At 40.3% G+C, this 13173-nt stretch overlaps 1 protein-coding gene across 1 annotated transcript; it reads right to left on the bottom strand.

Moving 5' to 3' along the window:
* Positions 1-2863: 2863 nt before the first annotated feature.
* On the bottom strand, positions 2864-12967 carry LOC117458999 (pyrroline-5-carboxylate reductase 1, mitochondrial-like). The gene is made up of 9 exons (XM_034099850.2): positions 12815-12967; positions 12046-12138; positions 11171-11241; positions 10829-11008; positions 10440-10547; positions 6974-7087; positions 6114-6206; positions 5049-5212; positions 2864-3994 (listed from the first exon to the last, which is right to left on the bottom strand). Exons 2-9 carry the CDS (start codon positions 12110-12112, stop codon positions 3823-3825), a joined length of 969 nt encoding a protein of 322 aa, XP_033955741.1. The 5' UTR covers positions 12113-12138; positions 12815-12967; the 3' UTR covers positions 2864-3822.
* Positions 12968-13173: the final 206 nt, after the last annotated feature.

The raw sequence follows: 13173 nt of genomic DNA, 5'->3' as shown, positions 1-13173 counted from the left end.
GTAATAATATATATACATTTTTATAAAACATGACATGCCCAACGAATATGTGAAAAGTGGATCACTGACTAGATGCAACAATAAAATGCTTTCTTTTATGTAAATAGACAGTGATAATAATCCAATATTATTTTAAAATAGGTTATCAATAAGATATTATTACAAGTAAAGCTACTTATATTGATGCATTCACCTGAGTAAAAGATCTGAATATGAGAGGTACAATATTGACCCACTCACTCCACAGTGCATGTCTGACTCCTGGATAAGCATTAGGACCGTACTGTGTGTCCTCTGTGATGTCGCCCACACTGCATGTTGGCATGAGGGGAAGCCCATACTGCACATTCACCCACCGTGTGGCAACGTTCAGAGCTTCCTCTTTCTGTGACCGTTTCACCTGACAGCTGCACAAGGCTGATACTTTATCAGCCCGGAAATCTTATCTGTGCTTGGGTCACACACACACACACACACACACACACACACACACACACACACACACACACACACACACACACACACACACACACACACACACACACACACACACACACACACACACACACACACACACACACACACACACACACACACACACACACACACACACACACACACACACACACACACACACACACACACACACACACACACACACACACACACACACACACACACACAAAAAGGTGAAACAGAGAAATGCTGAACACGAAGTGCATACTAACATCTCTTTCTTAGCCTGTCTCTTAGTTTTTGAGGGGATTAATGGAGATGGAGGAGAAAAAAAAGAAAAAACATTCCTTCCATCTTTTCACTCATCTTGTGCTCCCCCTGGCCTCGATGCGATATCCAAACAACCATGTTACTGCAAAGGTCAGCGAGTACATTGACTGAATGGAGATGACAGGTAGCATCTGGTCTACCTGTGGATAGAAACCCCATGGTGGGTTGGAGCACACACACATACAGACACACACATACAGTCCACGCTTTCCACTCAGGATTATCTGCCATTGAACTGCCATTTTAGACCCTCTGCCGGTGTCGGGATGATTGCCACGGAGCACATCCTCTTCACCTAAGGCGGGGGAGAGTTGTTCAAAGCTGCCGGACCGACAGAAGGTAACAGAAGTCTAATAATGAGAGGCAAATGGAAGTCTCTCCAGGAATGGCTAATCTTAACGGACAGAGGCAGGAGCAGGCGGGGAATAACCTTTCACAATAAAAGGGGGATTACCGAGACACTTCAGTGGCGGAGGAAAAACCTTTGCACGCACAAATAACATCCCGAGTGCGGTAAGCGCATGCGGGGCGCAATTTAATCAAAGGACACTGGTGTGTGTAGTTAAAAGGAAAATAAACGTAATCCTACAACAGCTACAAATTGTTCAATTATAATGGAGGACAAGGCTCTCCACAAGCCTCCACTTTTCTTCCATCATTTTAACTCCGCCATTATGCACCTGTGTGCTGCCTGAATAGACCAACAGGCCTATCTCCTTCAGACACAAAGTGGCATCTGTTAATCCTAAATGTAGCAGCCCGGAGTGAAGGAAAGAGCCAACATATCTGAACGGGAGTCTTCACAGACTTCCAAGTCGGCTGCAGCAACTGATATCTCACAACATACCCACATGTAACTACACTTCAGTCCTCTACTGTCACACCAATTCAAACTCATGATATTACGTTTCTAAGGTCACAGCATCCATTGGTGGAGAGTCACATTTATTCATGGACTGTACTTAAGCACTTTAATAATCTTTTTCTGATTAAGATTATAAACAGTGGTTCCAAATGTTTCTGACTTGTGACATTTTAGTTAGGATTCTTCTTTAGTGGAACTGCTAAAGCTGCTTAAACTTCTAGAATAAACCCTTTGAAGTGCAAAACATTTACATTAAAACTGGTCTACTCTACTGTTCAATCTACACCTCTCCGATTTATATAGTGACCCTTCGGAGCGGTCCGACTCCTAGATTCAGAACCACTGGGCGAAACTACAAAACTGTAAATAAACAAGTTGAAATTCTAACTCAAGCACGTACATTTTTCAAATGCTGTGGGTCCCAGGGTCAATGTGTTACTTAGGGATTTTTCCTCCAAAACACTCCCCCGACACCCGAAATCAAATTAGGTCCCTTTTAAGTACGACGTTTTTGTAATGGTTTAATTTTAAATACTTTTATAAAAATTATTCTTCCACCAACAACAGCCCCCCATGGACTTGTTAAATAGCAATTATGTGAACGCCAATAAAAGAGAAGAACTGCAGAGTAATCCATGATCCCACTCACTGGTCAAATGTCCTGCTCACAAGCTTCTAAAATTGGACTGTGTTCACAATCACAATGCATCTACAGGCCAGTAAGAAAAAACAACAACATTTGACCCTTTGTTTTTTACAGCATGTAGAGGAAGCTGATTGGGAACAGCCTCAGGAGGCAGTGACGCATGGAGGAGAGACAATACGCTTGTTGGAGAGTTTTGGAAGAGGAGTGGGTGTAACTGCGCAGTACAGCCAATGCCATTTACCGATAAGTGAGGTGGTGTGGTTATATTTGATGTTGGTCCTGGGTCCATTTTAAGTCGTTCTCCACCAGCAGCTAAGTAAAGTAGGTAACCTGATCTTTGTAGACAAGTACAATTGGGTCATTTGGCGCCATCTGCAGGCCAGGGTGGATCTTAATGACTCACAGATGAGTCTGGGCTGAGGGAAACCTCCAAACTAAAACAAACAGACAATAAGATGGGGAAAACAAATGAGAAAATAGGAGCCACACAACTGAGTCGAGTCAGAGTATAGAGTCAAAACAGACTGATAATAAATACAGAACAAACTAACTTTGGAAGACAAATATTCAATTCTGCTTCTTTAATATCGACACCAACTTTCTGGTTGATATGCCAAACAAAGAAAAATACATAAGGTGTCAAATAATGGGGATCGAAAAACAAAATTAGGATGGACTACATCTATATGAATACATCTTCATTATACTCTTGATTCTTTGTGTAGATGCATTTCTTTTAGGACTTTCCCTTTACAAGAGAACATGTAAAAAGTGGCTTTATATCATAAAACATCAGGAGGTTCAAGATAACAGTTCACGTTGGGGTTCAGACCCACCATTTCCATAACAAACAGGAAACAAAGGGATTTGAGAAAGATGAGGACATCAGAGAAGATTTAAAGCTTGGAATGACCTTTATATGCAAGAGAAACATATGTTATGGGTCCCAGGGTCCAAGGCACCAAGTTCCTAATGTGCTAGAAAGGTTGTTGTAACAGGGAAGTTATTTTATCAGTCAAGTCTGTAGTTTTGTATATGAAAATCAAAACAAGCAAAAGAGAAAATCCATACTCAGTCTTTGTTAACAACATAATACTGTTGTTGGTATAAAAAAAAGGGAACAGAATGATTGACATTGTGGCTTCATCTCTGTTTAAAAGGACATTAAAGACAAACATTAAGAGCTTGATGGTATCCCAGCAACCATCTGTGCAGCAGCATCCCATGATGGCCCACTGGGTCATTACCGTTAAACACATACCGACAGCAGATTGTAAATCCACTTTTGCTCTTCGGTGTGCATTTGGATGAGTGTGCCTGTGTAGACATCAACCCTGCAACACACCCAGAATGCCCCTGCGCTGTTTGTAGTGTAACAGGTCTTCAGTCTTTATGTAACTCAAGCATGTATAAATATTTTGCCATTTTTGTAAAGTAATTTGGATGTGTGTGACCAGTCCACCTGCCTGAGTGGCAATGTGTGTATAAACCTGTGAGATGTGAGTGTGAGCCTGCCTCTGTGTTCTCAGTTATTCTTCTTGACGTTGGGGCCGCGGTTGTTGAACAGGTTGAGCCCCGTTCTGCCGTTAGCCGCTCCGCTGATCGTGACTCCGGGCTGCTGCAGCACCTTGTCCAGGGTGGTTTTCTTTATGGCTGCTGAGGAGATTTGCTCCTGGTCGGCCAGGTACTGCAGCTCCCTTGTGAGGGGAAGGGATGATCTAGCGTTTAGATAGAGGTCTCTGTGTGTGTGTGTGTGGTGTGTGTGTGTGTGTGTGTGGTGTGTGGTGTGTGTGTGTTGTGTGTGGTGTGTGTGTGTGTGTGTGTGTTACAGTGGAGGACAGACATTTAAGTTATATGCCATCATCATCTCAATGTTGGAGTTAGGAACCCCAGTGGGGTTACTTTCCATACCAACAGGGTCAAGAGGCAATTGAATGCCCAAAATATTTAAATGTTTTTTGTCAGAAAGAATCGTTTTACGAATGCATGATATTAGATTTTGAATAATATTCAATGTGTTGATATACGCACATATTGTTTTTCCCCTTAATGCAGAGAGTAAAGTCTATCCTGTAGTGGACATCATATTATGCCTTCTCAGCACATATGCTATGCATTTCCGTTTCTTGAAATCAATATTTGTCTTACTCAATAAAAAATAGTAGCCCATTAGGTTGCTATGCAATCCTGAAGTTCAAACAAGTCTCAATTATAAATAAAAGAAAATGCGCCTAAGTGCACACTATTAGAAATGTAAAGACTGAAGTACAAATATTTTAACAAATAAACTGAACCTCTCATATGCAGCGCAATTGTTGCACCTGCTTAGTTGATTGTTTGCATTGCGTGCGCACAATTATAACGCATTCTAAGTGGCCCCTTAATCATCCCTACATCAATCCTTTGTAGCAGCGAACCATTTCCTTGAAGTTGATCACGAAAAGAAAGCATTTTTGTGCCAAAAGTGTCTTGGATTGATCATTGAGTTGCAAGAAGTTCATCATTAATGCAGCATTTATCCAGCCAATCTCAAAGCTGGTTTTCGAGCTTCTAATATTTTGGTTACCAGAATAACTTTCACTCTAGGATTCAACAATGGATAATTCTGACATTTTATAGAAAATAAATGAAAAAAATAACAAAGCAGATTAATAAGTAACAGAAGTAATCCGCAGCATCTTGAGAACTGTAATAGCTGTGAAACCTTGCTGATAGTGTATGATATGGGATGTGCAGGTGCGACTTTCTCACCGCGTCCTGATGCATGACGCCTCCACAGCGTTGATCAGGAGGCTGCGGAAGCCGCCGCTCTCCATGACGTGCAGGGCGTGGATGGTGGCGCCCCCTGGTGAGCACACGTTGTCCTTCAGCTGGCCGGGGTGCTGCTCCGAGTCCAGCAGCATCTTAGCTGCTCCCTGAGGAGAAACAGGAACACGGCAAATCATTTAATAAAGTGGAAGGAGTTGAGGAGTTATCTGAAGGACACTGTATTGTTTACTTCTTCAAAGCCATTGGGTGCTGATACATGGTGCAGCCTCAGCAACAGAAGTGCTTATGTCATCATTATACTGCGAGTGGTGCACATTTGCATTGTAATGTAGAATCAATTGTTAATAAAGTTCATCCGAGAAATGAAATCTAATCTGATGTACAGACAAGGGGTTTTTTTGTGAAAAGATTTTCCAGGCAGCTTCTTGGCTAACACTAGGCGAGCATGACTGCAACTACAGCTGAGTGTTTCCTGCAGGCAAACGTGCAAACCAGAGGAGACACCCAGACCAAGAGTATTAACTGACTACAACAAATAATAACATCTGAAAGCTTTGTGCTGAAAAAGAGGCAACACAAAGAACATTGCTCATAAAAATGCAGAAGGAAGCTGAACACACTGAGTCGGTGAAGAAAGTCTGCAGCTGCTGCCACGACAACAATGACAGCTGGTGAGGTGAATATTTCAAGTCATATAGTTTGACAAATGGAGAAATGTGATCAAAATAGGGCTGCCTTTAAAGAGTTTAAGCAATATCGTTTTAATTAATCATTGTGAAAAAAGCAGCAATAACAAATCACCTGCAAAAAATGTGATCTATATTTTTCAGTCCATATACATGGTTTAATAATTTCAGTTGAGTTTCACTGCATTGTTAGTGAACTAAATCAGCAATTGTAAGACACTAGAAGTTTTTGTTGTGTTAAATAAAGCAGCCACTGAATCCTTCCATGTATTATGCCTCCAAATATGCAGACGGCCAGTAGATCAGGGAGACTTGACAATGGGAATAGGCACAGCTAAAGAGACAACTAAACCCAACTGACCAATAGGGCCTGAGCTCCCAGTCTGACAGCCAGTCTTCTTGGCAGACCCATCTTCACGCCTCCATCTGCAAGAGCATCCAGTGCAGTGAACGCCTGTTGACACACACAAACATTTAGGTTTGTTTTCCTTTCAAGCAGCAAGTCCTTTACATCTTTGAACAGACTAAATAAAAATGTCAGAATAATCAACAATTTAGTCTTTGTTTCTTATTTAGCTTCAAGCCTTTAACCATTTCATTCTAATCTTACTTTGTCTTCACAGCTAGGATTGGACAAATTGTGCTCAACACTTTTGAGCCAAGATTTTAAAAAGGACAAGCTCTATGCAGACAGGAGATAAACCCCACACACACAATCATTCCTTACTTTCTCAACACTTACACACCTTTGCCTGCTTAGTAGGCATTAGATGTGACAGTTTTATAAAGCAGGAACAATAAAAACACACATTTGGCCAGACAAGGAATTATCACAGCTGGGGTAGCATATTTATTTCCTAAAAAAACCTTTCTTGTAAAAAAAAAAATCATGTATTGGGACCACTGCCTTTTCCTCTGTGTAGATCTCAAGCATCAAAACATGTAGAAAAAAAAAGAGACCACTAAACAACAGAGGATTTAATACCCAGGATTGTTTTGACTGTTGTTGTTATTTCCTACATATTAGCTCACCCAGTGATTTTCTTTTACTAAGATTATAGGTGTATGCATCACACCTCACATACACTTTTCTTTGAAGCTACAAGGGCCATAAAACCAAGGATATTGTATGTTGTAGAGACAGATATTGGGTTATATAAATATGTTTTATTAATTTGAAACATCCCTTTGTGACAAACATACAGCTCTGAGGTTACTTACGTAGGCTGGTCCACTGCCACTGAGCCCGGTGACAGCGTCAATGAGGTCTTCCTCCACCTCCGTGCAGAATCCAACACTCGACATCAGCTGCTCCAGTAACTTGCCATCCTCCAGCTGAAAGAAGGCGGACAACATGATGGTAATGATTTTGTAGGTGTAGTTCTACCTTTCTGTGCATCTTGTAAGGCAAGGTAAGTTTATTTACATAGCACATTTCAACACAAGGCAATTCAAAGTGCTTTACAAAAATGAAAGACATTAAGAAAATGGCATTAAAAAGCAAAGATAATAAAATGTACAGTGCAGTTTAAGATGTGAATATATCAATTAAAAGCAGCGGCAAAAAGAAAAGTCTTCAGCCTGGATTTAAAAGTAGTAAGAGTTGAGGCGGACCTGCAGGTTTCTGGGAGTTTGCATGATAACTAAACGCTGCTTTTCCATGTTTAGTTCTGACTCTGGGGACAGATAGCTGACCAGTCCCTGAAGACCTGAGAGTTCTTGATGGTTCATAATTTAGCAGTAGGTCAGAAATGTATTTTGGGCCTAAACCATTCAAAGCTTTATAAACCAGCAGCAGTATTTTTTAAATCTATTCTTTGACACACAGGAAGCCAGTGTAAAGACTTCAGAACAGGAGTGATGTGATCCACTTTCTTAGTGTTAGTGAGGACTCGAGCAGCAGCGTTCTGAATCAGCTGAAGCTTTCGAATAGATTTTTTAGTGAGACCTGTGAAGACACCATTACAGTAGTCCAGTCTACTGAAGATAAAAGCAAGGACAAGTTTTTCGAAATCCTCCTGTGACATTAGTCTTTTAATCCTAGATATGTTCTTTAGGTGATAGTAAGCTGATGTAGTAACTGTTTTAATGTGACTGTTGAAACTCAGGACAGAGTCCATGACTACACCTAGATTTCTGACTCTGTTGTTTTGAACATTGCAGACTGAAGCTCAGCGCTAACTTTTATACGTTCTGCCTTGGCTCCAAAAACCATTACCTCAGTTTTATTTTTGTTTAATTGGAGAAAGTTCTGACACATCCAGTCATTGATTTGTTCAATGCACTCACTCAGTGTTAGAATTGGAGCATAGTCTCCTGGTGAAATGGTTATGTAGATTTGTGTGTCATCCGCATAGCTATGGTAACTTATTTTGTTGTTTTTCATTATCTGAGCCAGTGGTAGCATGTAGATGTTAAAGAGAAGAGGCCCCAAGATGGAGCCTTGAGGAACCCCACATGTCATATTTGTCAACTCAGATGTGTATTTACCTATAGAAACAAAAGTTGTTTCTGTCCTTTAAGTAGGATTCAAACCAATTTAGAACTGTTGCCGAAAGTCCCACCCGGTTTTCCAGTCGGTCTAGTAATATGTTGTGGTCAACAGTGTCAAACGCAGCACTGAGATCTAATAATACTAACACTGAAGTTCTGCCACTGTCTGTGTTTGAATGGATGTAATTGACGAAAGCCTGACTGGAACACATCGAAACAGTTATTTAAATGCAAGAAATTACTCAACTGTTGAAAAACAACTTTTTCAATGATTTTACCTAGAAATGGGAGGTTTGATATGGGCCTGTAATTGTTCATTACTGAAGCATCTAGAATCTAGATTATTCTTTTTTAAGAGCGGTTTAATGACTACAGTGTTCAGGGCCTGTGGAAAAACCCCTGAGTGAAGAGATGTGTTTACTATATGAAGTAGATCTGAGGCCATGCAATGAAAAACATTTTTGAAAAATCCTGTTGGAATAATATCAAGGCAGCAGGAGGAAGATTTCATTACATTACATTGCATTTAGCTGACGCTTTTATCCAAAGCGACTTACAATAAGTGCGTTCGACCAACAAAATACAAACTTTCAGAAGTTGTATAATATCCTCTAGGTTTTAATCATTGATCTGATGGAATTGTGTCATGGTGTTTGAATTTATTTTAAGTGGACACAGGGACAAAACATTTGCTGTACTTGATGCAGAGGCACTGACTGCTTGTCTAATTTTCTGAATTTTGTCAGTGAAGAAGGAGGCAAATCATTGCAGGATAGAAATTCAGAGGCTACCGACACTGGGGGGTTTGTTAGTCTGTCAACGGTAGCAAACAAGGCAGGTGCGTTGTTTTTGTTGTTGGCAATGATGTCAGAGAAGAAAGACTGTCGTGCAATTTTCAATTCCAAATAATAAAAGCCAAATCTCTCTTTATAGATTTCAAAATGAATTGGAGGTTTGTTTTTCGCCACCTACGTTCAGCTTTTCGACACTCTTTTTTCTGTTTTCACGGTCATGGCCTTTCTCCATAGAGATATTTTCTTGCCAGTCACTTCCTTTACCTTAGTTGGAGCAATGGCATTTATAGTATTTTGAATTTTTGAATTAAAATGATCTACTAGCTCATTTACTGTGAGGAGGGGCATGTGTGGAAGAAAAATTCTGAGTAAACATTTCCCTAGTATTTTCAGTTAAATATCGCTTTGTGGTTACGTGTTTTTGAACAGAAATAGAGCTCTCAAAGAAAACACAGGAATGATCAGAGAGTGCAACATCAGTCACCACAACCTGAGAGATATTCAGACCCTTTGAGATAATTAAGTCCAGAGTGTGCCCCTTATTGTGCGTGGGCTCCGTCACATGCTGAGTCAGTCCATAGTTATCAAGAACACAAAACAGTTCTTTAGCCCCTCTGTCCTGGGGGTTGTCAACATGGATGTTAAAATCACCAACAATGACTAGACGGTCAAAGTCAATACACACTATAGACAGCAGTTCAGTAAAGTCATCAAAAAAGCTTGCACGGTATTTGGGTGGTCTCTAGATATTTAGGAACAGAGCTCGAGAGGAGCATTTCAGCTGAAGGGCCACATATTCAAAAGAAGCAAAGATCCCATAAGATGTCTTCCTGCATTGAAGGAAATCATTGAACAGAATAGCAACTCCCCCTTTCTTATGCATTCTTTCCTGACTCATAAAAACTAAAGTTGGGAGGGGTTGATTCGATAAGAACAGCTGCACTGTTATTTTGTTCAATCCAAGTTTCCGTTAAAAACATAAAATTGAGATTGTGCTCAGTGATAAAATCATTGATTAAAAATGTTTTTCCTGCCAAAGACCTGACATTTAATAAAGCTAGTTTAAGTTTGTTAGATACACTATCAGTCAGATTTGTTGTGGCAAGCTGTGGCTGACATGGAATCACTGCTAAATTAGATAAACTCGCACAAACTTTTGAGCGCTTCCTGTTTCTAAGCTGATTCACCGCTCTCAATCTATTACCTATCAACACAGATATCGGCAAAGCTACTGGCAGGCAGGGCCTCGGCATGTCCTGGAAAGAGTTGAGAGTGCCATACGCCCTTGAGCCTGGACCCAGCACATATCAGTAAGAGTTTGCTGCGTTTTGTACACACACATTGTAACATCTTTATCTGGAGATTCAAGATCTTTAACTGATATAATCCCTCGTTTTTACCTCTGCATGAGTCCCAGTGGCATACACTGTAGCTCCCTCCCTCACCACCACTGGGGTGTTGGTCATACACCTCATGACTTTAGGAGCGGCACGGTACTGCAGCAGCTTCTGTGAAATTAAACGAAAGGAAACAAATGATAGGTGTGTGGAAGAGTCAGGAAGTAAAACAACTTTCTTTCAGATGTTTGGAAGCATGCCAGAACAGCTTGATTGAACCTAATTGGAGATTGAGAGAGGGAAAACAAATTATAAGATAACACAATAATAAACAACAATGATAAAACAATACAACAAAGAGCACACTACTAAGTCATCTAGTGAAACTTCTAAAACACACAAACAGCAGATTTTTTACAGAGCAGGAATGATGGTGATAGATGCCGACTGACCTTCTCTATGGAGCTGATGGTGACGCCTGCTGCACACGACACTATGAGATGACGGTCCTCGATGTCTGGCCCAATCTCATCGAGAACGAAGGGGATGATGTGGGGTTTCACAGCCAGGAAGAGCACATCACTCTTACTGACGGCCTCTTTGTTGCTAGTTGTCATATTCACCCCCATTTTCTGCAGATGAAGAAGAAAAATAAGACAGTGATGGTAATCAGAGAGGGTTATAAGAAGTATGAGGGGAAACAAAATGTCCACAAAAGCACACTCGAACAAATATTTCCATTTCCATTTTCAGACACCCCACACACATACAACTAAGGAGAGATGTATTCTCACCCTTAGCCCCGATACAGTGGGCAGCTCTAAGTCTGGGGAGCTGGCAGTGATCCTATGAGTGGCAATCACACCTTAGGATGGAGACAGGAGGAAGTAAGCGTTGAGGATGTACAGTGAGATGGGAAATAACACATTTAAGATAAACCCTTACATTTCATATGGTACAGAAGAAAAATACAACTAAAAATAAGTGGCAATCCAAAGAATGTGTGTATAGCAGGGGTGTCCAAACTACGGCCGGGGGTCAAATGCGGTACGTGGGACATTTTTAATCGGCCCTCAGCAAATTCAAAAAGTATAATTAAATACGTCCCACAAATGAAACTTGAGCTTTTCTTGTATTGTACCTATTAAATATATCTGTAAACATATATTACACAGTAGTGTTCATGTGTTAATAAGCCCAATTTACAATAAATAAAGACAACTACATTTGAAAATATGTTCTAGTAAATCTAAGTTGATAAGAAAAAAGCCCAATAACTTATATACATAACAAACTTGAAATATACCCTTCCTATTTCCTATTATGATAATCAATCTGGGGCTCCTGTTGTAAGGGATGAGCTGCTAACAAATTAAATGAAACTCTCTGGAGAGCTGGGATGTATGCCGTTTATTTTTTTCTTAAAGCAGATTCAAGTATCAAGCATAATTGACCTACTTTTGATTGATTTTGCTAGCTAATAACTTAACTTATAAGGTAATGTATGTGGCCCTTGTGAAAAAAGTGTGGACACCCCTGGTGTATAGTGTTGTTGTGACTGTAACTTTATTCAAGCCAGAATTAGTTTACATGGGTGTAGGATTTGACTAAGTGAATTAAGATTCAGTTAATACAGGCAAATATTACACATTAAGGAAAGTGGCCTCACCTGCAGCTGAGAATCCTTTCACCAGTGCGTGAACCAGCTGGCCCGCTCCAATGAACCCAACGCTCATCCTGTCAGATGATGTGGGCCTTTGACCTGTCAAAACAGAAAGCTGATGCTGACTGCTATGCATTTCAATAAACATTGACCAATCCCCACCAAAATGGTAATATGATTTTCAAATCTCTACTTTTGACTAATTGTGAATCCAGTTTTTTTTATCATTGAAAGCAAAGAGACATTCTTGTCTTAACTAGTGATGATGCAATCTGAGGGGAAATCCTGGAGCTGGTCGAGACAGGGAATGATGAAACCCCTCTACTGACACCCTGGCAGCACCCATGGGAATGCCACTGAGATAAGGGCTCATGTACTGATTTACAGCTGTGTATTTGATATGTATTTTTTGTCAGCCATTTAAAGATAATTTAAAAAATGCTTACAGGATATAAATACCCCAAACCAAACCCTCCAAATAAAACAAACAAGAACAAAAGTATACCATATTATAGCAACATAATCACAGCTTTCTGATTATTTGATTCCCTTCTGCATTTAAATATAATATATACATTTAACCTGTAACAGTCTTATATTCGTAAACAAGCCGTTGATGATAACATTAGCTCTTTTGTTTATGCAGATGAAGGATGATAGCACTTCGTAGCTAGCTTACGACAGGCTAGCATGCCGGCTAGGTAAGCTAGTTATCACAGCTGAAATGAACGACAAATAACACACATTAATTTAAGAGGGACATATTTATCTTTACCTAAATGTTCCGGCTGCGGCTCTGTGTTGACAAGTGTGAGTCAACGACGGGACGGTTATGTGCCGACGATAGAAAACAAAACAAATACAACTTTCTGTGTCAACGTGGCTTCCTCTTTACCCTGTTCCAAAATGTGCTAACAACGAACAGCGAGACTAGCCAATCAAGACAGAGACACGCTGACCTCCTGGCCAATGATAACTTAGATCTGGCATTTGGGCGGGGTTTGTAGTCCGTAACGCCCAGTTGCATCAGTTTTTTGGACAGTGATGCTCCCGGGAAAATGTGTACACAGTATGTTATATTTGTATTGGCAAAAAGCCCAGTACTAACACTAGCCTACTTCAAATGGAAATAAT

This window comes from Pseudochaenichthys georgianus, chromosome 1 (assembly GCF_902827115.2).
Source record: "Pseudochaenichthys georgianus chromosome 1, fPseGeo1.2, whole genome shotgun sequence".
Classification (NCBI taxonomy): domain Eukaryota; kingdom Metazoa; phylum Chordata; class Actinopteri; order Perciformes; family Channichthyidae; genus Pseudochaenichthys; species Pseudochaenichthys georgianus.
The sequence above is the reverse complement of the archived record's forward strand: the minus strand, read 5'-3'. Positions and strand labels throughout refer to the sequence as shown.

Bases quoted from the DNA above. Each gene is read 5' to 3' on its own strand.
- LOC117458999 (XM_034099850.2), bottom strand. From the start codon at position 12,112: ATGAGCGTTGGGTTCATTGGAGCGGGCCAGCTGGTTCACGCACTGGTG. The intron at 10,548-10,828 runs GTCAGTCGGCAT...TTAATTTCACAG, and splicing joins CCATCAGCTCCATAGAGAAG to AAGCTGCTGCAGTACCGTGC. The intron at 6,207-6,973 runs GTAAGTAACCTC...GTGTGTCAACAG, and splicing joins GTGGCAGTGGACCAGCCTAC to GCGTTCACTGCACTGGATGC.